General features: G+C 44.0%; 1 protein-coding gene across 1 annotated transcript in view; it reads right to left on the bottom strand.

Annotated features, from left to right (window-relative positions):
• Nucleotides 1-26,658, bottom strand: part of SUFU (SUFU negative regulator of hedgehog signaling) — a 50,214-nt gene that overhangs the window by 13,293 nt on the left and 10,263 nt on the right. The window contains exons 2-8 of the mRNA XM_075613054.1: nucleotides 21,081-21,215; nucleotides 7,162-7,298; nucleotides 5,114-5,256; nucleotides 4,572-4,657; nucleotides 4,035-4,107; nucleotides 2,225-2,378; nucleotides 34-145 (exon numbers count right to left, since the gene is read on the bottom strand). Coding sequence (XP_075469169.1) covers nucleotides 34-145; nucleotides 2,225-2,378; nucleotides 4,035-4,107; nucleotides 4,572-4,657; nucleotides 5,114-5,256; nucleotides 7,162-7,298; nucleotides 21,081-21,215 — 840 coding nt within the window. The remainder of the gene's footprint in view (nucleotides 1-33; nucleotides 146-2,224; nucleotides 2,379-4,034; nucleotides 4,108-4,571; nucleotides 4,658-5,113; nucleotides 5,257-7,161; nucleotides 7,299-21,080; nucleotides 21,216-26,658) is intronic.

Raw genomic sequence — 26,658 nt, 5'->3', positions numbered from 1 at the left:
CGATTACTATGTACAGTTTAAGCCTCTACTTACTGTGCTCGGTCATGGTTCATGCCATTCTGTCGCTGTGCACTTATTGGAGGTAGAACTGGCTTGCAGTTTATTTCAAGGCCTCTCCGCAAAGCCTCCCTGATTTGCTCCGTATCTGCAATTACAATAACTATAGTTTAGAAATGCTTTTGTATGCAATAACAGGATTTAAAAATCTTAAGACTTTAATTTCAGTTTGTATGGTGCTGTAATTCTATTTATGCGTGCTCAAACACCACAAATAGGACATTTAGGAGAAAGAAAAAACCACTACCAAACTTTTACATAATTATATAAAGTTTGTGTTAAGAAATACAAATCCAGGTTTTAAAGCAGCAACACCCCATGTGTGTTATAAAGTTTTTAATAGAAAGGGAGCACACTCACAATGGGACTACATCTAGAAGCTCTACCAGTTGCAGAAATATTGAAGCATTAGGCCTCGGACATGTTGCCTGCTTGCTGGCGGAAGCGTGCGGACGCGCGCTCCCGCTCAGCACTGAGCCCCTACAGTCGCAATTAGAGCGGCTTTAGTAGGGTCTCACCTGCGCTTCCGCGCGCTTGCGGAAGCGCAGGTCTTAGGGGAATTTAAAATTCCCCCGCTTGCCGGCGAGACAGGCCGGTCACGTGAGCGGTTCGCCCAATGAGGGCGAACCAGCTCCGTGACGTCACTGGCCCGCCCCCGGCCAGTGACGCGCCCGCCCCCGGACCGCCCCCTGACGGCCGCTGAGAGCGCGTGAGGTAAGCAACCGCAAGGCCAGGGAAAGCACCCGCTTTCCCTGAGCCTCAGCACGCCAGCGGTAAGCGTGTCCGAGGCCTTAAACTGCAAGTCAATAGGGTGAAAGACAAAAAGCCCCATTTCAATATAATGCAACTTTCACCTTACTGACCCTCACTGACTAACTAACTATTTGAACCCCCTGCCCCTATAATTTGACAGATAAGAAGAAAAAAAAGAACAGAGTACTGCTCTATGAATGTTATACTGTGGGGAGGGGTCACTGTATATTCCAGCTACATCTTGCCCCAACACACGTCAGATAAAAATCATAAGTGGCAGAGCAAACTATTTACTTAAAGCTGCGTTTTCAAAGTACATCCAGGGGAAGCACTAGAAAAGGGAAGTGAACTGTCAGACATGTCAATGCACATGAATTAGGTACATGAAAAAAGACAATCTGTTTAAGGTGTCTTTGTAATAGTCTGGGAGGTAAAAGCTCCTTACTGACATTAAGTAATTTGTACAATAGCTCACAAACAGATGTCCCTTACAGACAAGCAAAACATAATTAGTACTGAACCTTCATATTATCGAGCTTAGTGTAACAAAAACATTTTTTTTTTAAATAAATTGGTTTTGATTTCCAATATGAAAATGGATAGGTAAGACAAGCATGGCAGTACGAGACACTGACAGGTAAGACAAGCATGGCAGTACGAGACACTGACAGGTAAGACAAAGCATAGCAGTACGAGACACTGACAGGTAAGACAAAGCATAGCAGTACGAGACACTGACAGGTAAGACAAGCATGGCAGTACGAGACACTGACAGGTAAGACAAAGCATGGCAGTACGAGACACTGACAGGTAAGACAAAGCATGGCAGTACGAGACACTGACAGGTAAGACAAGCATGGCAGTACGAGACACTGACAGGTAAGACAAGCATGGCAGTACGAGACACTGACAGGTAAGACAAGCATGGCAGTACGAGACACTGACAGGTAAGACAAGCATGGCAGTACGAGACACTGACAGGTAAGACAAGCATGGCAGTACGAGACACTGACCGGTAAGACAAGCATGGCAGTACGAGACACTGACAGGTAAGAAAGCATGGCAGTACGAGACACTGACAGGTAAGACAAGCATGGCAGTACGAGACACTGACAGGTAAGACAAGCATGGCAGTACGAGACACTGACAGGTAAGACAAGCATGGCAGTACGAGACACTGACAGGTAAGAAAGCATGGCAGTACGAGACACTGACAGGTAAGACAAGCATGGCAGTACGAGACACTGACCGGTAAGACAAGCATGGCAGTACGAGACACTGACCGGTAAGACAAGCATGGCAGTACGAGACACTGACAGGTAAGACAAGCATGGCAGTACGAGACACTGACAGGTAAGACAAGCATGGCAGTACGAGACACTGACAGGTGTCGTGCTCTTGGGAAAGTACATACCTTTACCAGACAATCGTCGCGCTTGTGTGCCAATGCAAATACTCCTACTGTCATCTTCATCATCAGGTGGGCGACTCAAGTCATCCCATGCACATTTAGCGCTGACCCCACTGAGGTTGGAGCCCTCGTTTTCAATCCCTTTATCAACTCGCTCCTGCTTAAAAAAAGTTAAAGGCCCAATGCCATGATTTAGTATGCATTTGTGAAAGGCTTAAGCACACAGCTGACAAAGGGAACTTTAAAAGAAAACAAAAACTACGCTCTTTAAGATGTATTATTTTGAGCAACATACTGTAACCCAAAGGTGCTCAACTCCAGTCCTCAAGCCCCTCCAACAGGTAAGGTTTTCAGAATATTCCAGCTTCACAGGTGGCTCAAATCAGAGGCTCAGTCAAAGGCTAAGCCTTTAAGCCACCTGTGCTGAAGCAGGGATATCCTGAAAACCTAACCTGTGGGCGTGCTGCAGTTTGGGTGTTCCCGCTTGCCTGCCCTTTCTCCTCAGTTCGGCCATTTTGGTTACTGGCAGCCTGCTACTTATGGCTCCGGTTCCCAGTGGGAGTTGCCGAGCAAAGTTCTGTTTGTTGCAGCTCCAGTTGGCCCTAGGCTTCACGCCTTTCGCCTATTTGGAATCCCTGTTGCTGACCCCCGGACCATGACCTCGCTGCCCTCTGACCTTTTGCCTGTCACCTAGACTGCACCGCTGCCTGCCTCTAACAGGACTGTCCCTGGTCGCTTAATTTGCAACCCTACCTCAGCCCTTCCAGGCCCGCTTCCTGATCAGAGATGAGCACCGTCATAATTAAAGCTGCAGTTCAGTCTTTTTTTTTTTTTTTACATTTATTTTTTTACTTCAATAGTTTCATGTGTGCAATCTCTAATTAGCTAAAGAACAGTATAACTGCCGGTCAATTCGTTTTCCATGTATTGATAGGTCGAAATTTGGTGACATATTAAAAGCTGGGATTTGTTTATAATCTGCTTGACTGGCAGTGGAAGCTCATGAATATTCATGAGCACTCCTGCACTGACATGTGCTAGAGGGAGGGCAGGGCTGACAAAGGGGTGTGCCAGGGCTTGTGACAGGACATGAAGGGGCAGTGCCTTAGCAAATGGCTGTTAAAATAGAATACAAGAAAATTGGTCTTTCAAAGTTGTTTTTTTAAAAACAAGAAAATGCTAAAAGTATTTTTTCTTACTACAGAACTGATTTATTAAAAAAAACACACATGCAGGATATTGACTGAACTGCAGCTTTAATACTCGACTAATGTCAGAAAGAAACATGCGTTTACACTTCTATGATCAGCTGCTCTATTTCTATCTGAATCTCACAAGCCCTTTATCCCCTGTACCCAATGTTCCTACTTTGTCCATGAAATATCTGTGAAATGACTGTATAACCCTGTTCTTTTATTGTAACCATGTATTTTTTATAACTCTGTGCCCAGGACATACTTGAAAACGAGAGGTAACTCTCACTGTATTACTTCCTGGTAAAACATTTTTATAAATAAAAAATAAAAATAAAAAAAATGTTGAATAATAATGAATGAGTACATTTCATTCAAAATTAATTCTACCAAAATATGTTTCACCACTAGAGGCCGCTAGTAATTCAATAATACAGTCTTTTCCCTTGGTTGCCAAATGAAAAGTCCAGGATGTTGACAACATGCAGTTAACATAAGGTTTGTGCTAATCACTTATCCCAACAGGAGATTTTACTGTGGAATGTGATAAAGTGAAGCACTAGAACTTGCTTTACAAGTTTATAAAGTGTATTTTGCTGATGAATAGTTACCAAACATACTTGCAAGTGTGGGTCGATTTCAAAGATGGTCTCTCCTCTTCGCATATCTGTTATCAACCAAGGTCCACCAGCACTTTAAAGAAAAATGATGATGTTACTGTATAAATGTGTGATATAATGGTCTTTAGTCTCAATCACTAGAGCACAAACCTCTATTCACATTAATTAAACAGGGATGTTTGACATTTTATTTTAAAAAAATACCAGTTTATAATTCACCAATTATGCATTAAAACAGCACCAAATATAATTTCATAGGCGGTGCATGTTTTACATAGTTCTACGTAAATTAACAAAGAAAAGTGCGCATTTATGAAGAGTTTCCCATATAATAAAGTTTGCCACACGGAACATGGTTATCCATTTTGTACAAAGGATTACGAGGCACTTTTTACGGAAGATGCCGGCAAAGACATTTTAAATATTTATTCTTTTGCAGATAAAGAAATGCAAAGTGTCGGTGGATATGTCCATTCATCGGGGGAATAGATTCTACAGGAATAAAAGTTCCAGGACAGACTGAAAATTGTCACTTACAGTGGCACAGTGCGAAGGAGTTCTAGTATGCCTTGTACGTTCCACTGCTGTGCTGCATGCAGCTCTTCAGTACAAACTCCCACGATCTAAGGGAAGACATATGTATAAGGAAACCAGGGCAGCATTACTGTACCCATAGTGTGTGTGTGTGTGTGTGTGTGTGTGTGTGTCTAAGATTTCAAGTAACTCTCCAAAATAATCACAATAATTATTTTTTCCCCCCCAAGGACAGCTTTTTGCACAATACAGACTGACCCCCACTCTTGCAAAAATGCTAGAGCAGGGATTCACGTTAATGCATTGTGCCACAAACCTAACCTGCAAAAAGCTACGGCGTGTTTTCAGACTCGCTTTTTTTTAATAAAGAGGCAAAAATTTGTCAACAGCAAATTCTTGCCCCCAAAACTTTAAAAATAAAAAAGCCATGAGCAAACTCTACCAAAGAACCATTGTTTCAGTTGAGTCTTCAAACTATATGTGTAAACTGTTAGAACTCCACGAAATGTGAGGAGCTTTAAAAATATAATAAACCAGACGTCCACCTGCAAGAACGAAACAATTCCGAAGGGAGTCTGCACTGGCTGCATCTGAGGATCGTCCGTCAGGAGCATATGTTGAATTCGGGACTCGCTGTTATCCAGAGGACTGTGCCACGACACATGATCACCACTACAGAATGTGTTCTCTGTGGAAAAAAATACCAGAATACCTATAAGGCAATAATCAAACAATGGAGGTTCTGTGTCCAAGACACCAGTCCACCAAGATTACCCAGAAACATTGGTTGCTCTCCTACCACCTGGAAACTGTACTTTACTCACTAGGCTGTGCCCTCCTTAGAAGGGTAATAAATAATCCGTTAGTGACAGACATCACTTGTGGGTGACGAGTCATCAAAATTAAAGTGTTTGTTATAAATGCAGTGTTATTTGGCTACAAACAAAATAAAAAAAGAGGAATTACAAGCAGTCTACATTTTATCTTTATTAGAAACACTAGTATGGCCTCTTGTTTTCCTAGATCTACAGTAAGGAGAAGACACCTTACCACACAGCACTTAACCTTATCTGAAGCCAATTCCTTTCTGCTCATAAAAACCATCATAATGTACAACCTTTGAATACAGTGACTGGGAACCATTTTCCAGCAAACAAGCAACAAAGCGCAAATATTCCATAAGAAAGGTCATTCTTTGCCAATCGATCGGAGTGCAGGATGTGTTATCCCACAAGCAACAGAGACATGTACTGTGCGGGGAAGGCTTCAGATGGAAATAGCAATGCTGTAATAGTGCAGCACTTTACAACATCCCCAGTTTCATTAGATGGGCCTATTATTCATCTTAATATTTCTCATTAAGATCTAAAAAAATCAGCCTATTTGGCTCTGAAACAAGGAACGCAAGTTCTCCAAAATGGACAGAGAGTGTCCTTTCTATCTTGCAACAGAAATGTTGGACATGTATAAGTTTTAGCATGCAAGTCTACTACATATTTTAGCTAAACAAATGGCTATTAAAGCCATTGGGGGGGGGGGGATTCTCCACTTTGTCCATTTTTCCATTTGCAAGTGCTCACTAATTTGCATTTTAAAGACAAAATCAATGTCATACAAACTAAAATCTGCTGTACACCTGCCCATTAGTTAGGAAAAACCTGCAGAATTACTACTACAGCCCAACCGATTATGCACATGATTAAATACTTTGAGATTACGGCTAATTTTGTCCCATTTTGTATTTGAAAGATTAATGTACTTTTCCTCCCCTCCGACATTTACACTGCTACTTTAAACAAGTTATCCATTTTGATTCTAGAAAGGCAGAAGCAGCGACGGGATAGTACAAGGGATCTCAATGGAACTTCATAGCATCAGCAACCGTAACATCCCTCCCTTCTACATGAAAAAGAAAGCATTTTGTGTGCAAATGTGCCCAATTGGAGACTGGCAAATTTTTCACCATAATGCATACTGTATTGTAATAACGACACATTGGAGATGTGAGAGCAAGGGAAGCAGAAAGAACAAACTCTCTATCCATCTCTCAGGAATAAAGAATTTTTCCCAGAAAAAAAAAAAAGCTTATTTTTTTTTTAAATTAGCAGACCAAACAAATGTTATATTTAGTATTATATTACACACAGAGATAAACTGCCCTCTATTTTCAGATTTCGCACCAATGATCTTGACAAGGCAGATAATGTCAAACCAAATGTGTGACCAAACAATCTGAACAGATCTACAAAATTATTAACTAGAAGAGTGATTTCCAGCCACTGGAACACTAATCCCTGCAACGTTCACTGAATGCATTTGCAAACAGGGAGAAGGTGGGAGGGAGGAATAGAAAACACTGCAATATATTAGGAGTCCAAGCATCTAATCTGCAAAGTGCCATAATAACCGTTTATGACACCCCTAGCCTCCTATTTAAAAAAAATAAAATAAAATCTAAATAGAATTGAGAACCACAGTTTGCCTAGTGAATTTACAGGAGTTGGAGCAGATCAAATACAATCACGGGCTGTGAAAGAATGTTTATCAGCAGTTTTGTAAACAGCAGAAAGACTTGTTTCTTGAATAGACTTACCAGATTGGAAGACGTATCTGGCGAGGCCCTGCATCAGTTCTGCCGGCCATGTTGGTGGCGCAGATTCGCCAACCTCTCTTTTTAGTCTAAAGGTCAACTCAAAGCCAAAGCCACTCGGACCATCAGCTCCTGTGTACCTGAAAGGACAAAAATTAATCGTATTAGCAATTACCAAAGCAACTCATACTGGCTGTCAGTAATTTTTAGACGTGTGTTAAGTACTTGCACAAATTATGTAATCAATGACTCCATCATTGTCAACCACATCCTCAAAAAGCGAGGCTCTAAACCTTAAAGGAGCAGGCACACCTAAATACCACACCCTTTGCTTGTATATAGGAAGGAAGCAGGCAAAAAAAAAAAAAAGTTAATAAAAGACAAGTGTACAGTACATCTACACCTGGGAGTTATGGGGCGGTTTGCCAAGTTTGAAGACACCTTGAAAGGGTTCAAAGATTTGCAAATGTGTAAACCAAATGTTTAGTGGACTGTAACTGGACAAAGATCAGTTGCAGAAGTTTACATCATAGCTCTTGTTCAGACCTGCATCCCCAAAGAAATAAAGTGCTTTTATGCATTCAGGCAAACAACCAACCTACCAACCATTTACAGCGACAAGCAATGCCTATTTTATATTACCATTTCATAATAGGGTCATGAAACGCTTTAGATATGGACCAAAAGTAAAATGTGTTCATTTTAGCCTACCAAAAAGCCTCAAGAAGTTCAGACGCGGGCTATATGAATCTGCACACTGCAGCTAGAATTAAGCACTAATAAGCACTAGTTTTGTAGTATCCATTTACCTGCAAGTAGGTAAACGGAGCAGGTGTTTAAACTTTAAAGCACAATGTTAAATGGTCAAGCTACTTAGAAACATTCAATGGCTTTAGAACATTGGTGGCCAACAGGCACCCTGCATAGGCTTCACCTGCGGCCCCCCCGAAAGCCGCCTCTCCCCTTCCCCCACCCAAGGCAGGGAGGCTGTTGATCTTTAGCTTCTCCTCATTGGCTCACAGCCACACGTGACGCGTCGCCGCTTGGGATTACAATTCTCTTGCATCCCCTGGCGGCTGATGCGTCACAGCGTGTAGTAAGCCGTGCAGGGTGGAGGGACTGGGACCTGTCGGGAGAACAACATCAGATGGTGCGTAGCGTGCACGCGGCCACCCGCACCGCCTGACCAAAGCCTAAGGATAGCGCACCAATACTGCCCCCTCATCTCCTTTGGCATATACTGCCAGTGTAAGCAGTGGGGCTATATGTATCAGCATGCCAGCATTAAGCAGCTAACCACTGCAGCAGTGTGGCCCTTCAGGTATATCATTTGGCCTCGTCATTTTACATTACGTTCAAGTGCCCAACTCCAAATAAAATCTGTATAAGAATAGGTCACCCCATAGAGCTTTTCAATTTACAGGAAAGTCCCTCGCTAGACTCCCAGATCACATTCCACGTTAACACTTAAAGCAGCAATGCCCCCAGAACACCATACGAATCTAATACAAGGTTAGTACCTTGCTCCCCGAGCATGACCTTCTCATTCCAATAAATATAAGAAGATTCATAATCTTGGGCGCCTGACGTTACGGAGAGCTCCATAACCTCCGATGCCTAATGTTTGAAACGCTTATATCTCCTGAAGCGAGCATCAGATTTGAAAAATAAGACGACATTGTATAAAGGGCAAGGCGAGACCTCCCAAAAAGGAGGGAGGAAAAAACAAATAAGCGCAGACTGACGCTTGGGGTTTAAAGAAAACAAGAGAGTGAGAAATCTTACTGCAATGTCTAGATCAATTTGTACATTGGAATGTTTGACTAGAAGTTCAGTTGGAAATAATTCGCAGTAAGGGAGACGTACCGATTCATGTCCATTTGGGACACACACACACACACACACACACACACACACACACTAAATGCATCACCACCATCCATTTAAATGACCCAAATATTGATATGTTTGATATGAAGAGATCCAAGTCAAAGAAGACGTTATATTAAAGCGGCCGACAAAAAGCTGCTGCTTTTTTTTTATTTTTTATTAAATGTTATTTTTCCCTTTAATATGTGCATCAATACAATCCACACAAGGATAAGTAATTGCTGTCAGTGCATCAGGAGAGGACCAGATGTAAAGTTGTGTGGGGAAGATCATGTGACCAGGCAGTCACTAGATACAGTTGGTGCACTGCTAGAGAGAAGCAGGGCTCAAAAAGGGGTGCGCCAGAGCCTGGTTCAGAAGAGGATATGACTTTGTAAATAGTTACTATAGAAACAAAAAAAATGCTCGTTACATAATATATTAAAAATGTATATATATATATATATATATATATATATATATATATATATATATATATATATATATATATATATATATATATATATATATATATATATATATATATATATATATATATATATATATATATATATATATATATATATATATATATATATAAAAAATACTCAAAACTAGCTTTAGCTGCCATGGACTTGCATGGCAATTAATGGATCGGGGGCGAGGTTCCCTATAGCGGCTGTTCGTGAATCTCTTTCCCCCGCCCCCTTTTTTTTTCCTTTTAAAGCTAATATTTACATTTAAGTATGATCATGAGGAAAGAAAGCAAGGACAGAAAAACTAAATAAGCTAAAGTGGGACAGAGGCTTTAACAATGAACCCAATGTTGCAGCATAGCAAGAGCACACACACACTCCCAACATAAATATTCAGCCCTACTCTGCTGGTGGCCTAAATGTTGTGTTACTTATGGCGTTAACTACTTCAAACAAATCACAATCTGAAACCAAAATACACTCTTGTAAAAGGTTTCCATATGTTCACCATTTCTTCTTCAGGGGAGGTCTACCTCCAGCACAGAGGAGAAGCTGTCAAGCCATCCAGATTTCCTTTTGAAATGTTCCAGGGATAAAAAGGGGCGTTTCATTTACAAAGATTTTATTGTTTCTCCAATTAGGAAAAAAAAAAAGCCAAACACTGACCCACACAGACAGCAGCCATACAAAAGAATAATTAAGGGGAAATTAAGTTTCAAGACAGCTCAAAATTCAGGGGAGGCAAGTGAAAAACGATGGTGTAATGCAGCGGTGCCCAAACTGGGGGGGGGGGGGGGGGGGCGCAGCTCACTTACCCAGCTTCAGTGTCTACTAGTCTCCATGGCAACATGTAACATGGCCCCGCAGCATCATGATGCCCGTTGCCATGGAGACGCGGCGGGTCACGTGACATGACCCCAAGGCATCGGCGCAGCAAGTTTGCGCACCCCTTGTGTAATGTAATTTCATTTAAACCTGGTTTGCGTTAAAGGTGCAGTCCAAGGTAATAAACCCAGCCAATGCCGGTCACAAGCCCGGATGACAAATAGGAGTTGGTTCCATTGGCGACAGAACTGGAAAATTAGCTAAGAACCCAAATGGCAGGACAACAATTACGAAGTGTGGAAACACTAGAGGACGTATTGAACATCCTGCCGCTGGCCTCTGCAACGCATCGCTCCCTATCTTGCAGAAGGTGAAGCGATGTCGTTTACGGAGAACACCGGTGTTTTTTTTTTTTTTTTAATAAATCAGTTCTGTATTATGATAACAAAAAAAAAAGGGCTACAAGTATTTTAAACCACTGAATGACATTTATATATCATAATGTAACAAGCATTTTCTGTTTCGATTGTAAATGGTTACCAAGTCACATCCCCTTCCTCTTCTGAAAGGGGCTCTGGCACACCCCTTTTTGAGCCCTGCCCTCTCTCTAGCAGTGCACCAATTGTATCTAGTGACTGTCTGATCACATGATCTTCCCCACAGAACTTTGCATCTTTAGTCTTCTTCTGCTGCACCGACAGCCATTTAGTTAACCCCTGAGCTGAATCTTTGCCGATCGATCACAGGAGAACGGATTGATTGGCTAAGTTGCCAATTACTTATCTGTGTGGATTGTATTGATGCAGATATTAAAAAAAAGGGGGGGGGTGGAAACCACACCAACAGCAGCAGCTTGGACTGCTGCTTTAAAAGGTTGTACTTTGCAATGCGCTTACACAACAAAAGAGTCACTTTTAGTAATAATACACAACAATTTCATATAGCGCTTTCCTCCCAATGGGACTCAAAACGCTTCACAATTACAGTGTAGTGCGTGGTACACAGCACATAAGCAAAAAGGTACTCTTATAAAGACAACAGCAAAGCAGCAATCTGTTTAGCAAAACATTAGCTTAGAATGAAAAAGTACCCACATAAGCCTAATGCAACAACCTGTTCAACTTGTGATGAATGATTTACATGGCAGTTATGGATGTTAGAGATGGGGTGATTTGGGGGGGAAAGGGGGAGGGAAAAAAAAAAAAAAAAACACACCCCACCACAACTTTACCCATTCAAAGCAAGGAAACAGGAGAAGCGGTGCACCGAGGAAAGGAGATGAGACCAAACGCAGCTCTAACAAAAACGGCTATTTATTGGGGGGGGGGGGGGGGGGAGGGGGAACGAACAAAAATCACATGGCTAGGTAACCTTTGACGCGTTTCATCCCGCAAGGGACTTTGTCAAAGAGTGAGTGGTAAAACGTATGTGTGCTCCCCTATAAAGTACTAACTATACTGTGATAGGCTAATACCAAACAGACCTAAATGGGAACACCTCTAACACAGCTGAGTCTTAATGAATGAGGGTGCCATATAACCCATGCAGACATATTAGTACATAGAGTAAAGCAACACAGATGTAGCTAATACACAGATAGTTAACAGACATATATAAACAAATATGACCAAATAGATACATAAGGAATGAACAAACAACTTATTGCAACAATACTGTAGAATAGCAACACCAGTTGTAGCAAATGAATAATATTTAAAAACCAACAAACAAGCAACGTGAATAAAAGCAAGGACACGAATTGATAGAGATGAAGAGATGAATAAATAAGTCACATAAATAAATGTAATTAAGAATAAGATGATATAACAGTGATGAAAAACGAATGAAAATAATAAGGTAATAAAAATAATAATAATAAATATAACCAGCCATAAATAATATTGAATAAGAAAATAATGATAGTCAAATAAATAAAACATATTTACTCTAAATAATATAAATAAATCCAACAACAATATATGTAAATAAATAATAATCAATCGTAGTATATCATCTTCTCACATCCATATAACAGTGGAAAATGGACACACACACCATACCACACACACACACACTTTGTATCATGGTATTCATTTGTAATATCTCAGAAAAGAGACAGATGGAGAAGCAAAAAAGGCCTTTAAGAAATTGAACTGGGATGACTAATTATACCTTTAAAATAAAACCATTACAACACTGCAAATAATACTATGGAAAGCTGTAATAGTTGCTAGCAATGAAACTGTTGATATTATTATGGTCTCCCCATGAAAAACTAGCAGGAAGATAAATGACGTAGCAAATACGTTGTAGCAAATACGTCATCAGGCCTCTGAAGTGCCAGACCACATGACGTAGTAGCTCCATTTAAAAGCTGTGTGTGCTGTGCACGCGGATAGTAAATGAAACTTCTTTGACTTTTGTCACAGAAATTGTATTTGTGTTGGTGATGTTTTAATTAAAAATGAAAATACAAGTTCATTGACAAAAAGCAAATAAATTTGACTTATAATGCGCGTCCTCGGCACACATCCCCTGTATTAGCTATTTGCACTAAGTGTGAATTCCTCGTGTGTATGTGTCAGTCAGTGTGTGTGTGTATGTGTGTGTCAGTCAGTGTGTGTGTGTATGTGTGTGTCAGTCAGTGTGTGTATGTGTGTGTCAGTCAGTGTGTGTATGTGTGTGTCAGTCAGTGTGTGTATGTGTGTGTCAGTCAGTGTGTGTATGTGTGTGTCAGTCAGGGTGTGTATGTGTGTGTCAGTCAGGGTGTGTGTGTGTCAGTCAGGGTGTGTGTGTGTCAGTCAGGGTGTGTGTGTGTGTCAGTCAGGGTGTGTGTGTGTGTCAGTCAGGGTGTGTGTGTGTCAGTCAGGGTGTGTGTGTGACAGTCAGGGTGTGTGTGTGACAGTCAGGGTGTGTGTGTGACAGTCAGGGTGTGTGTGTGACAGTCAGGGTGTGTGTGTGACAGTCAGGGTGTGTGTGTGTGTCAGTGTGTGTGTGTGTGTGTGTGTCAGTCAGTGTGTGTGTCAGTCAGTGTGTGTGTCAGTCAGTGTGTGTGTGTGTGAGAGTCAGTCAGTGTGTGTATGTGTGAGTCAGTCAGTGTGTGTGTGTATGTGTGAGTCAGTAGTGTGTGTGTGTGTGTCAGTCAGTCAGTGTGTGAGTCAGTCAGTGTGTGTGTGTCAGTCAGTGTGTGTCAGTGTGTGTCAGTGTGTGTGTGTGTGTCAGTCAGTCAGTGTGTGAGTCCGTGTGTGTATGTGTGTGTATGTGTGTGTCAGTCAGTGTGTGTGTGTGTCAGTCAGTGTGTGTGTGTGTGTGTCAGTCAGTCAGTGTCAGTCAGTGTGTGTGTATGTGTGAGTCAGTCAGTGTGTGTATATGTGAGTCAGTAGTGTGTGTATGTGTGAGTCAGTAGTGTGTGTATGTGTGTGTGTGTGTGTGTGACAGTCAGTGTGTGTGTGAGTCAGTCAGTGTGTATGTGTGTGTGTCAGTAGTGTGTGAATGTGTGTGTCAGTCAGTGTGTGTATGTGTGTGTATGTGTGTCAGTGTGTGTATGTGTGTGTCAGTCAGTGTGTGTATGTGTGTCAGTCAGTGTGTATGTGTGTGTATGTGTGTCAGTCAGTGTATGTGTGTCAGTCAGTCAGTGTGTGTATGTGTGTCGGTCAGTGTGTGTATGTGTGTCAGTCAGTGTGTGTATGTGTATCAGTCAGTGTGTGTGTGTGTCCTGCTGCAGCCAGGGGCGGGGTGTAACATGGTGTAACATTGCGCACCACCTTCCCCCCCTCCGCAAATTCTGCGCACACCACCCCCTCCCGTGGGGTACATGCACCAGGCACGGGCATGAGTGACCGTGGGCGAGAGGTGAGGTTACCTGTCCGCTGCCCGGCCCGCCCGGGTCACCCTTTCTTCCAGGAGCAGGAGCCTGCCCCCGGCGCCGAGCCCCTGTGCCGCGCGGATTGCGCCTGGGTTTGCGCCGTGTGCCACCGCCGAGAACGCCCGCGTCAGTGGAGGGCGGAATGACGCCGCTGCCAATGGGCATTAGGAGCGTGTGGGGGGGGGGGGGAACGGCGCTGCTGCCAGCCGCTTCTGCGCATGTGTGACGTCCGTCAGCGGCGCCATCACAACTGCGCATGCGCGGCATGGCAGCGGGGAACGGCGGCCATTAGGAGCGGTGCCGGCGGCCGGCCGTGTGGGGAGAGCGGCGCCCGTTAGTCAGCGGGATACAGGGAAGCGGAGGTAGAGAAGAGGGAGGAGAGAGGCTGAGCAGCGGCTCCTCCTCTCACAGCCGGAGGACTTGCGGGGCTTCCGCCATCTTACTACACCCGCAGCACCAGAAGCTCTGCGCCAGTCATCTTGGTATACCCATGGCAGCGGATCGGTGGGGGTAACGGCCATTAGGAGGGGCGGCGACAGCGGGTGGGTGGGGGAAGCGGCGGACGTTGGGAGCGGCGCCGGCGGCGATCGTGTGGGGGGAGGGGGATGGGGAGCCGTGACGTCACTTCCGTTTCACATTTCGCCCCCAACTCTCCAGTTTTCCTCCTTCAGAAAAGGTGCTACTAAAGCAGTTTCACTTCAAAAAAGGCACCCACGGGTTAATATAATTTTCTGCAGGGATCAACAAGAGCATTCAGTTATAACACTAAAGCAATAAATGAACCCCCTTCCCACAGATGTTGCAGCGCTTCCAACTGGATCTACATTTAGTGGACCATTTTGTCTCAGAGGTGGTTTTAGGAATGGCAAAGATTAATTGCCTGTTATTTTGCCTCACCCATAGCATATGAAGTACACAGGAATTGAAGCCTGATAACCACATGTGCAAAAACAGACAGTTAAAGCAAAAGCAGTTTTTACTAAATGTTAGAATCAGAATGCAGGGTGATTCTACAGTCAGAAAGCCACCATCCCAGCATCCGGCTAGCTCCACTCCATCCCCCATACAGGGAGAAAACACCATAAACGCAACTTGTGTCTCACTAACCCCCTTTACACTATACTGTAAACAAAAAGTACTTCTACATAGACAATACAATCACAAGTGGGAAATATCCCAATACATATAACCAGGGCTATTTGTGGGGAAACATGGGAACGGAGCGTCTGCAATTTTCTTTCCCTGCTACCCCCCTCAAGGGCAACAAAGGCCTTCAAAAGGGTGAAAATGACATTAGAAACGGTGCTTTAGTACTGAGCTTTCTGATTTAAATGATTCTTTGTATACGGTAGTAATACTTCTATAAAATACATTTCTAATACGATTTTATTTAAAGACACCACCCAGAACATTTAAAAGCTGCTATAAAATTCCCTCCAGTTTGTACAACGCTGCCAAATGTATTCCATTAAAAAGGGCATCTCAAATATAGTCATAACTACCACACCTCAAAGTCCAGTATACTCCAAAACCAAGACCGTAGGAAATAAAAACATTATGCAAATGCGATGCCAGTCCTCATAATTGGTCTCTTGTATAAAAAAAGAGATACTTAAAGGAGGTGCAATTCCATATCGTTTACATTTATAAAATGTTTTACTAGGAAGTAATACATTGAGAGTTACTTCTCGTTTTCCAGTATGTCCTGGACACAGTTCTGATAATACATGGTTACAATAAAAGAACAGTGTTTTATACATTCAATTTACACACATTTCATGAACAGTTAAAGATAATACAGGTCAAGGGTGCGCAAACTAGTTGTGCTGTGCCCCCCCTGCCTACTCCCCCTGGTGCTCACGCCCCCCTGCCTTCCTTTCTGGCATGCGGGGGTCATGTGACGTCACGCCATGACCCCGCGGCGTTGCCAAAGACCCGGCTGGCAGCAGGTAAGTGAGTTACAGAGGCCTCACACCTCCCCGGGCATTTAATTTAAATGCCGTGGGGAAGAGAGCAGGGCCTCTGTAACCACCCGCGCCCCCCCAGCAAAGTCTCCCGCCCCCCAGTTTGCACACCGCTGATATAGGTCATGGTGGTATGTAACAGTTACAACCAGATTAAAATGCGAGACAGCTGAAGTCTTGAAAAAAATTAAGCTGGAGGTGGTTTTGGAGGGTCTGGTAGGTTGTTTCAGTTGTGAGGTGCATGGTAAGAGGAGCAACTAGATTCTTTGTTGAACCTTGGGACCATGAACAGTTTTTTACAGTCAGACCTCATGTGATAAGCGCTGCATGTGCTAGGGGTGAGCAGTTTGTACAGATACTTTCTGGGCAAGCTATTTGAAGGCAAGACTGTTGAAATGTACTTTGCGTCTGGACTCAAGGGATAGCCAATTTAGTTCTTACAGCATTTCGCAGTGATGTATGTTGTAGTTACATCGTAGGACAAAAGTGGCATATTGAGTTGTAGAGGGTATCTAGTGTGCCAAGGTTAGTTTGGGGTGCTGTACCATATACTACGTCCCCATAGTCTATAATTGGCATTACCATTTGCTGTGCGACTTCTGGCCAGCTGGCAGAAAGAATTTTTTCCAATTAATTACACCTAGTTTGGCACAGATTTTGGATGTCAGCGCGAGTATCAATGTACAACCCAAATATTAACTGGGTGTCAAGCCATATGCACAGATATTTCAAACTAGTGAAAGGGGCTAGGATGGTGTTCGAGTTAGTGCTGCTCTGTAGTTAGCTTAAGGCCACGTTTATAGTGCCAGCGACGCGACCGATGAAGTCACCTGTCGCCACTGGCAAAAGTTGAACTTTAGTTTGAAGCGACGTCACTGCCGACAAGGCCAGTGACGTCACCAAGGAGGGCAGCGCTCTAGGATTGGTTTAGAGACAGTCACATGTGGCAACTGTAAAAAATTATAAAAAACACAATTTAAATTTCACTGGCTTCCAAATTTTTGGTCGCAGCCTTAGAAATTGTGCCGTGGTCCCAAATACCATCGTTACAGTTTTGTGAGTGTTTAAAAAAAAAAATTATTTTAGGAAATCCAGTTGAAGTCTTGAAAAATCAGATTGAAGTAAATGTTCAAGGTCAGAGGCGCTAGGGCTGTGTGCATACAAGATTGGTTCATCTGCATTGAAGCTCCCTTGCAAGCTGTAGGTAGGTCATTTATGATGGCTGAAAAGAGTAGGGGCCCCAGAATAGAGCCTTGCAGTACAGCAAAGGTAACATTCAAGGCGTTGGAGTTAGTCAGATAGACACCTATTGGGATCTCGCCGATAGGTACGAGTGTAGCCAATTTAAAAACATGTTCCCTATTTCAGAGCACTGGAGCTTGTTTAACAAGAGAACATCAACAGTATGAAAAGCCTTAGTAAAATCTAGAAATATTGCACCAGTAAGTTATCCCAGTTCCATTCAACAATGGATCTCACTGCAAACTTTTAGGAGGGTAGTTATCATGGAGTATTTTGGGCGAAAGCCAGATTGGCATTGGTAAGGAAATTTGTCTTTGTATAAGTAAATCGCTTAATTGGGAGTGGCCACCTTTTTCTATGACTTTGGATAGTATTGGGAGAGTGGCCTGCAGTTGGAGACAGTATTTTTGTAGCTTGGGACAACTCTAGCAGTTTTCCAGGTTTTGGGGCTATGACATGATGACAAAATAGAGTTGATTAGGGAGGCAAGGGGCATGGCAATGGCTGGGGCACAGAGCAGTAGGAACTTTCATTGCAGTAGATTAGGTCCCCATTGGCGGCTTGGTTTTAATTTGAGGAGCACGTGTAATCTCTTACAGAGAGGGTGGAGCTATAGGGTGTTTTCCTTTGTTGAGCATCATGCCTGTAGTTCAGGTTGCGCTTTGATAGTAGCGAAGTACCACACCCCAAAATATTCATTGAATGCATTTGCTAGGTCAGTGGGATTTGTCAGCGTAGTATCATCTTTTTTGATATTAGAGGGCTGTTGATGGCTAGAAAGCTGGAATATATTGTTAATGACCTTTTAGAAGTTTGCCGAATTTGATGTATTTTGGTGAAGATTGTTAGAATAATATTGGGCTTTTGCTAGTCTTTTTTGCCTTGTGCATGTATTCTCACAGGCATTTATAGTTAATATCTTTGGTTGTGCCAGTTTCTGCATCTTTTACACAAGGTATCCCTAAAATGGAAAAGCACAATAAGGTTGGTTGTAACCCACTGAAGTGGGTATCGGAGTTTTAAGAACTCTGGAAATAATGAACCGCAGAATCAAGTATCATGTCGATTCTGTACCAAGTGCAGTTGGTAAGATCAGCCAGAAACTGTTGTGGGTTTAAGTATGTAAATGTTCTAGTGATTAGAACATTAGGGCTTGATTGGGGTGATCTGATTTTCCACACGGTGTGCATAGTCCCAGAAAATCTCAGATAGGATACCAGAGGATTGGATTCTGTTGGGGCAATAGGATAGAATCCAGTCTACAAAAGAATGTTTGAGAGATTTTAGGTTTGTCTGGGTGGGTTGGGAAATTAGTTGGGTTAGGTTAAGTGACTAGAGTTGTGTTTGGATTGGACTGAGGTTGAAATCCCCACGAACTAGCAATTCACTGTTCCCACTCAGAGAGGAAATTGTGCCAAGAAAGTGAGTGATATGAGGATTGTAGTAGTAGTAGTAGTAGTAATAGTTTGTTCTTGTATAGCGCTGCTAGTTTTACGTAGCGCTCTACAGAGACATTTTGCAGACACAGCCCCCCCGTAGAGTTTACAATATATGTTTTTTGGCGCTTGTGGCACGGGGAGATAAAGTGACTTGCCAAGGTTACAAGGAGTCGACACTGGGAATTGAACCAGGCTCCCCCTACTTCACACTCAGTGCCAGAGTCAGTGTCTTTACTCACTGAGCCGCTCCGTGGCTTTAGATGCCCCACTGCAATCTGCTCAATAGTGCGGCCTTCATTTTTGGGGAAATTAGTTACAGGTTGACAGTCTTCAGAGCCTCTGAATGGGAAATTGCTTTAATAATTTTTTGCTTGTACAGCTGCAGCTCTGTAAACAAGCCCATACATATACTACAATTTATAAATGACAATTAAATCACCCCCCCCCCCCCTCAAGATCCCACCACTTCAACAAGCTCACTTGTCCTAGGTGGTGTAAGGGAAATGGTGGGGAATATTCTGTATTTTAATAAATCTGTTGCTTCAGCAGTTACCGTTTAAAAATAAAAAATACAATATATTGAGTTTATGATAGGTCAAGACTCTTCCTGGGTCTGTCCAGAGCTTCAAAGAATGCTTAATTGGTGGGTTATCACTTATGACCCACTAAAAGTACAGGATGTGCTTTATGGAGCTGATCAAATCTTGAGAAGGCCAGTTGTTTTGCCAGAGATGGGATTAAAATATGGCCCACCTTCATAAAACAAGACCCGTTTAAAAAAGGTACCTTCAAAAGCATTCTCTGGGGGGTTCTGCAAGGATCAGAGGGCATGGCGATGAAAGTTTTCCACAAAATAATGAATTTATTCAAAAACGGAGGATATCCGACGATAGCTTCTATCTTAAAATAGAACGTCTATATATCTGTAATCATTGCAGGGTGACTCGTACAATAAGACCACATACTACATGGGTAAGAGGTGCCAGGGACAGATATCCATTTGTCACTCAAATTTAGAAGGAAGTTAGTCATAATTAATCTCGTTACATCCATCATAATCGCCTGAATCTATTGATGTGACTCATGTGCAAGTATTAGAGAAAGGAAGTTATGAGCGCGTTTATATATTGAGGCAAGAACGTCTTTAAGGCATTTTTTTCTCTCTGTCGCAAAACCGACAACCTAGCATCCGATTTATGACAGGGTGGGCTTATGTTGTTTCAATGGGGAAAGAATGGTATATAGGGCTTGCCTCGAGTTATGAAATCAGAATTCAGAGTGTTCGGGATCAAATACGTGAATTATCACCTTTCTACACCAGTGACCTCTAGGGCATATGGCAACGTACTGTATAGGGATTTCTGTTTTATCCTGTTATTAAGAAACTGTTCTGCCTATTGTAACTATGTTCTTGTACAAAAAAAAAATGTATGTAATATGAGAGAGCGATATAGATAGGTCTATGTCACCACCACCCTATTGAGGTTACTATATAGGGTTAAATGAGCATTCTAGTCAACCAACCCCGGCACAGTTGTCTCAGACATCTGTAGGAGCTGAGGACAGGACTCATTTGTATATAGTTGTAGATATAAATAGATATAGGTAAATATGTTAGAATAGTAAGCCGACAGGTGACTAATGTCAGGAAGAGTGTAATAAGATAGTTGCAATGTTATGCCAGGTAATTAAGGTCTGATAGTGTCCTAGTTTATGTATATGTATCATTTAATAAACTTTATTTTTCCGTTAAACTATAAAACTCCTGGCACCCCTTCATTTAGTATCTGGAAAACTATCTGAGAGAGCCATGCCCAGCCGCCAGAAACACCTCCTGAATTGAGGTTATAACCCTGAGAGACTGACATCTAACATACAGCTGTACACTCCCTTGGAGTCAGGCAGGGAGGGGTTACATATACATTTTATCAAGGGGTCTTGGGAGCTGAAGCAAGTTTGACATCTCCGGGGAGCCCCTGCCCAGAGATAGTTATGCGGGAAGGTGCCGCTAGTTACTTAGTTTAAATGCCTGTGTAATGCAAGACAACAGGAAGCCGCGCTGGATAACATCACAGATTCTTATTGGCCCACATTATGCAGGAGAATTAAATACCATGCTGTTGCTCCTGGAAAATAAAGAGCTCCATAAGAACTGCTTAACAGGAAAGATTTCTCCCACATTGGTTTTAATAGCAGCTGGGAGTTTGAAATTTACAGACTGGGTATTCTTGAATGCACTTACTCATGTACTCTGTTGTCACCATACAGATCGCTCAAACCAAAGCTGACATAATGCCAATGCTCTGGGACATCAAGGGCTGGATTGCCAAGGCTCCTGTACATGCTGACATAGTCTAGGGGGTCAGGTCCTCCCAACCTAAAGGGAAGAAAAAAAAAAAAAAAGTTAAGATCAGACACCAAGACAACCCATCCCCCCAAAAGATATCCCTCATTCCAAGTGAAATATTTCTATTTGAACCAATATTTCTAGGCGGCCATTGAAACATTATGGAAATGCAAGTAATTAACTTGAATACATTAACAGAAGAAAACCAAGTAGGGCAGAGTGGCTCAGTGAGTATAGACACCGACTCTAGAAAGAATGACACATGGTCCAATTCCCAGTCTGGGCAGGGACTGTGTGTACAAGTTCCTGTGCTGCGTTCCATGCACTATTCTGTAAATGAAGCACTGAGTCCCATTGGGAGAAAAGCGCTATATGAAATAAAGTTATAAGTAGACCATACCTAGTCGTATGCACAATATTTGTTTTGTTCAAACACATTTTGCACTCTACGGTGTGTGGGTGTGCACACTACTGTTAGATGAAATATTTAGTAAACGAGAGAAGAAAAAAAAAGGGAAGGAGAAAGAACAAACCGCGGGGCTGAGGTGGGGATGCAGATAACCACCGACCTACAACCGCGAGACAGAGTCCGGATTGCAGTCAGGGTTGTGTAGCCGGGTCAGGGTAGGAGAGTTCAGGTAGGTCAAGGTACTTGCCGTAGTCAGGGGTTGGAGAGTGGTCATATATCCGTAGCAGTGGTCAAGAAGTGGAGAGCGGGAGTCCAGAAGCGAAACAAGGTCCAGAAGTCTAAGAAACCAGGGGTCTAGGTACGAGCAGGTCACAATGAAGACAAGGCAATGCAATGCCAATGAATAGCTAGTGGCAAGCACAGGTACATAAAACGAAGTTCATGCTCCGCCAATTTATAAGGCACGATCTGAAGTTTTACCGCCTCATTGCCCTTTCGATTGTCCGATTGATCTTTTGCCAGTGTAAGGAATCCGCTCCTGGTTTGGCTGAAACCTATTCCTTATAGAACTACTTCTAGACAACCCCCCCTTGAATCTGCAATCAGTATCACCTGTGCTTGCAATCACTGAAGCTCTGTCTGTGCTCCGTCATTGGAGGAATTCCTTCAAACCCCTGTCCTTTGATTGGCTCCCTGCCCTTCTTATACTGGGCTCTCCCTTTTCCTCATGACTGAGCATAAACCAAGATTCACTTGGATGTAACTGTTTGCCACAAACACTCCTGCCTTAGCCTTGCCTTGTGTAAGGCCTCGGGGGACACTCTCCCAAAGAGTGTTCCCCCCGCGATGCCACTTACCCGGCGTGCTCCGGCTCCACGACTTCACCGCCGCGAGCAGGACCCTCCTTCCTCCCCGGTCCCCGTGCTTGCCACAGGACGCGCGCACGCAATCACGGATCTTTCTGTCCTCCCGCAGGAGGAGCTTCCGCCCCCAGCTCGGGTCGCGCGCACCTCTCCCGTGCGGTACACACGTCTGACGCGCGTGCACCGCCCACAAGCCTCGCGTCAAGCTAATCAGCTGTGGTACTGTCCCTCACCTATCCCTGCCTCCCATGGGGCCGCTCCTACGTTCCGCCCACTCTTCCCATTGGGCTCTGCTCTCATTTATACCCTGCTCAGCCATTTCTTCTTTGGCTGAGCATAGCTTTGTGTGACCTGTGTTACCCACGGTCGTGCCTGTTTCCGTTCCTGTCTCTTTGTCTTCCTTAGTGATCCCTTGTGTACCGAACCGGCTTGGCTGTGGACCCGCTCTTGGCTTCGACCCTTGGCTTGTACCCTCCCTTCCTGAACTCTCCGAAACTTTACCTCGGCTTGCGGATTCTGACCTACCCCCCGGCTCTCGGTACCAACTATCTTCTGGAACCTCCCTTCTTGTCTGGCGAGTATCTTACTTTATCTTATACTTCCAGACGCCTATTTTCCACTTTCCAGTCGTGTCCCCGCAGATGTGGGTGCAGTTGTTACCCATCTCGCCTCAGTTTCGGGGTCTCTCCTTGTCCGTGGTGAGAACAGCGTAACACCTTGTTCCAGTTGCCTGCTGCGTATCCTCCTTGCAGAGGCCTGGTTCCTGTGGCCTGCTGCATATCCTCCTTGCAGATGCCTGGTTTCTGTATCCTGCTGCATATCCTCCTTGCAGAGGCCTGCTTCCTGGTTCCTGTGCTGAAGCGTTGAATCCCCAGTGCTAACCTTCAGTGTTCCTTGGCCGGTCTGCATTCTCCCCTTGCAGAGGCCTTCATCACGGGCCGCTCCCGCTCCTCACGCAGAGGCCCTTCTGTGACGATTCAGGGGATTCCTTCCCCTTCTTTCTCTCCCTCTGTCCCATCTCTTTCCAATCCTTCTGCCCTTTCCCACTCCTGTCCCGCTCCGTCTACCTCTCTGCCCACTGCCTCAGCGCATGCCCCGCAAGTCTCGCGCGGTCCTCAAGCCCATGCGGCAACGCTCCCTTGCTCCCAGACACACCCTATGCCCACGGCCAGTACCTCCCCTTCCCTGGCGGAATCCGCACCTGACTCCGTGGTTTAAGGTCGGTGTATATAGGCATCCCCAGCTCTGCACCGTGGTCCAGTCCCGGTTTGTGGCGAGCATGTCCGTTACAGCCAGGTTCTGTTCATCTCAGAGGAAGGTCTTATCCACTCACTTCCAGAGACTAAAGCCATGAACGATTACATCCTGGAAAATCTTAAAAGGGGGTTCATACGAAAATCCTCGTCTCCAGCCGGAGCAGGGTTCTTTTTTGTCAAGAAAAAAAAAAAAGACGGATCTCTTTGCCCATGCATTGACTATAGAGGGCTTAACAAGATCACCCTCAAGGACCGATACCCGTTACCACTGATCTCAGAACTTTTTGATCAAGGCTTAACTATCTTCACCAAGTTAGATTTGTGTGGTGCCTATAAATTTGGAATGGATTCGCCAGAGGGAGGGGGAGGGAAACGAATGGAAGACTGCCTTCAACACAGGAGACGGCCATTATAAGTACCTAGTCATGCCCTTTGGTCTCTGCAACGCTCCGGCTGTCTTTCAGGACTTTGTCAATGAGATCATCCGCGATCTTCTCAGTTTCGCATAGTGTACCTCGACAACAATGATTTTTTCCAAGTCTCTTCCAGAACACAGTCATGTGTTACAATAAGATTGTAAGCTTCCCCAAGCAGGGACTCCTCTTCCAAAATGTTACTTTTATGTCTGAAGCAATTATTCCCATGATCTGTTATTTGTATTTGTTATTTGTGATTGTCAGGTGTTGTACTACTGTGAAGCACTATGTACACTAGTGGCACTATATAAATAAAGACATACATACATCCATACATGTACTATTAGGCATTTGCGAGAACCATCTTTACACCAAGTTGGAGAAATGCCAATGTCATCAAACTTCCACTGCATTCTTGGGGTATATCATCTCGGACTCCGGGTTCTCCATGGATCCAGCTAAACTCAAGGCAGTTATGGACTGGCCACGCCCCATCACTCAAAACTATACGTTTCTTGGGCTTCGCGAATTACTGTAGGTTTATTCTGAACTTTTCTTCTTCTTCCACGGTAGCACCCATCACAGCCTTGGGGAAAAAAAAAAAAAAAAGCTGCTTCGTGGCCACAAGCGGCCACTCAAGCCTTTGATCTCCTAGAAAAAAAAAAAAAAAAAAAAGGAAGACTTCGTATCAGCACCCATCCGGATCCCAAATTGCCGTTTACTTTGGAGGTGGACACATCTGATGTTGGGGCCGGAGCCATCTTGTCTCAAAAGGAAGTCCCCTCAGGCCAGGCTCCACACCTGCGCTATATATCTATATCTATATATTAAAAAAAATGAATAAAATATATAATTTTTTAATTTTTTTTCGGCGGAAAAAAATTATGACGTCGGTAACCGGGAACTTCTGGCTATCAAGCTTGCTCTTGAAGAATGGAGGCACCTGTTGGAGGGTACGGAGAGTCCGATCACCATCTTAACAGACCACAAGAATTTACTCTACATAGAAGGTGCTCGTCAGCTAGGTGCTAGTCATGCTCGTTCGTCCTTTTGTCCCCCCGTTTCAATTACATCATTTCCTCAATACCAGGTTCCAAAAACTCATGCCCTTTCTAGTCAGTTCTTAACCGAAGACAAGTCCGAGGACCATATTGAGACAGTTCTTCCGTCCAAGTACATTTTATCCAACACATCCTTCAGGACCAATCCCGTATTCCAGTGGTCTCAAGGTCCAAGAGGGCCGCCTCTACGCCTCCCCACGTTACCAGAGAAAAGGTCTTGGAGTGGGGTCATTCATCCAAGTCTGCTGGACATCCCGGTACCAGAAGAACCGCCAATCTCATCGAACTAACCTTCTGGTGGCCCGGCATTCAAGGAGATATTAAGGTATTAGTCAAGGCATGATCCACTTGTGTTTGCAATAAAACTCCTTGGAGCAAGCCACCCGGTATTTTACTGTAACACTTGCGCTGCCCACAAACAAGACAAGACCCCGACACTGAAGTGGGAAGGTAAAAACACCACACACCCGCAGCAGCAACGGCGTGCCTGGAAGGCGGATAGTTTAGCGTTGCCGGGTCTGGGTTGGAGAGTGCAGGAGATGAGGTATACTTGCCGAGTTCTTGGATTGGAGAAGACAGGATAGTAGGAGTCCATAAGCCGTGGTGTGGTATTGTAGAGAGCAGCGTAGTCCAAGTCCGTATGCCGTGTTGAAGGGAAGGAGAGATCGCCGTAGTCGAGTGTATGCCAAAGTCCAAAATCCAGAAGGGTCCACAAGCAGAGTCAGTACACAAGAGGTTAACAGCAAAGGAGACAGAGCACTGCACAACAGAAGTGAGCTTCCTTCACGAGGCTTCATCGGATTATGCCGAGCAAAGCTTTGGAGGAATCAGGAAGTATTTACAGACAGGCAGACCAATGGGAAGAGAAGGCGAAGCGGAGGCGCAGCCCCAGCAGAGCTGGGATAGGCTGCAGGTAACAAGGCAGAGAGGAGAGACTTGCCACGCAGCTGGGGATCGTCGCGCGGTAGAGATGCGCGCGCATGCAAAACCAGGTTCCGTGCGGCAGCTAGAAGAGCTGCGGGTGCCTGCACTCTGAGCAGGGAAGCGCGCATGAGCAGGGAAGCGCGCATGAGCAGGAAAAGTGGCCGCAGCAGCTGGTGAGGGAACATGCCGCAAAGTACATATTCCCGATTCCTTACATTTACACACTCTTCCCATTCCGGATCATCCCTGGAACCATTTGTCTATGGATTTTATTGTAGAGCTGCCTGTTTCCAAGGCAATAAACACCATTCGTTTCTCATCCCTTTAAGAGGTCCTCCTACTTCTTCCAGTCTGGCGGATATTTTTGTCAAGGAGATCCACAAACCATTGTCTCCGATCGGGGATCACAATTTTTCTCCAGATTTTGGCGCTCTCTCAAAAGAAGGTATTTCCTTAAATGTCTCTTCCGGATACCACCCCCAAACCAATAGTCAGACGGAGAGAACCAAAATCAAACCTTGGAGCAGTACCTGCGTTGTGTCTC

Source organism: Ascaphus truei, chromosome 8 (genome assembly GCF_040206685.1).
Source record: "Ascaphus truei isolate aAscTru1 chromosome 8, aAscTru1.hap1, whole genome shotgun sequence".
NCBI classification, from domain to species: domain Eukaryota; kingdom Metazoa; phylum Chordata; class Amphibia; order Anura; family Ascaphidae; genus Ascaphus; species Ascaphus truei.
Note: the sequence above shows the minus strand (reverse complement) of the source record. Positions and strands in the feature narration are given on the sequence as shown.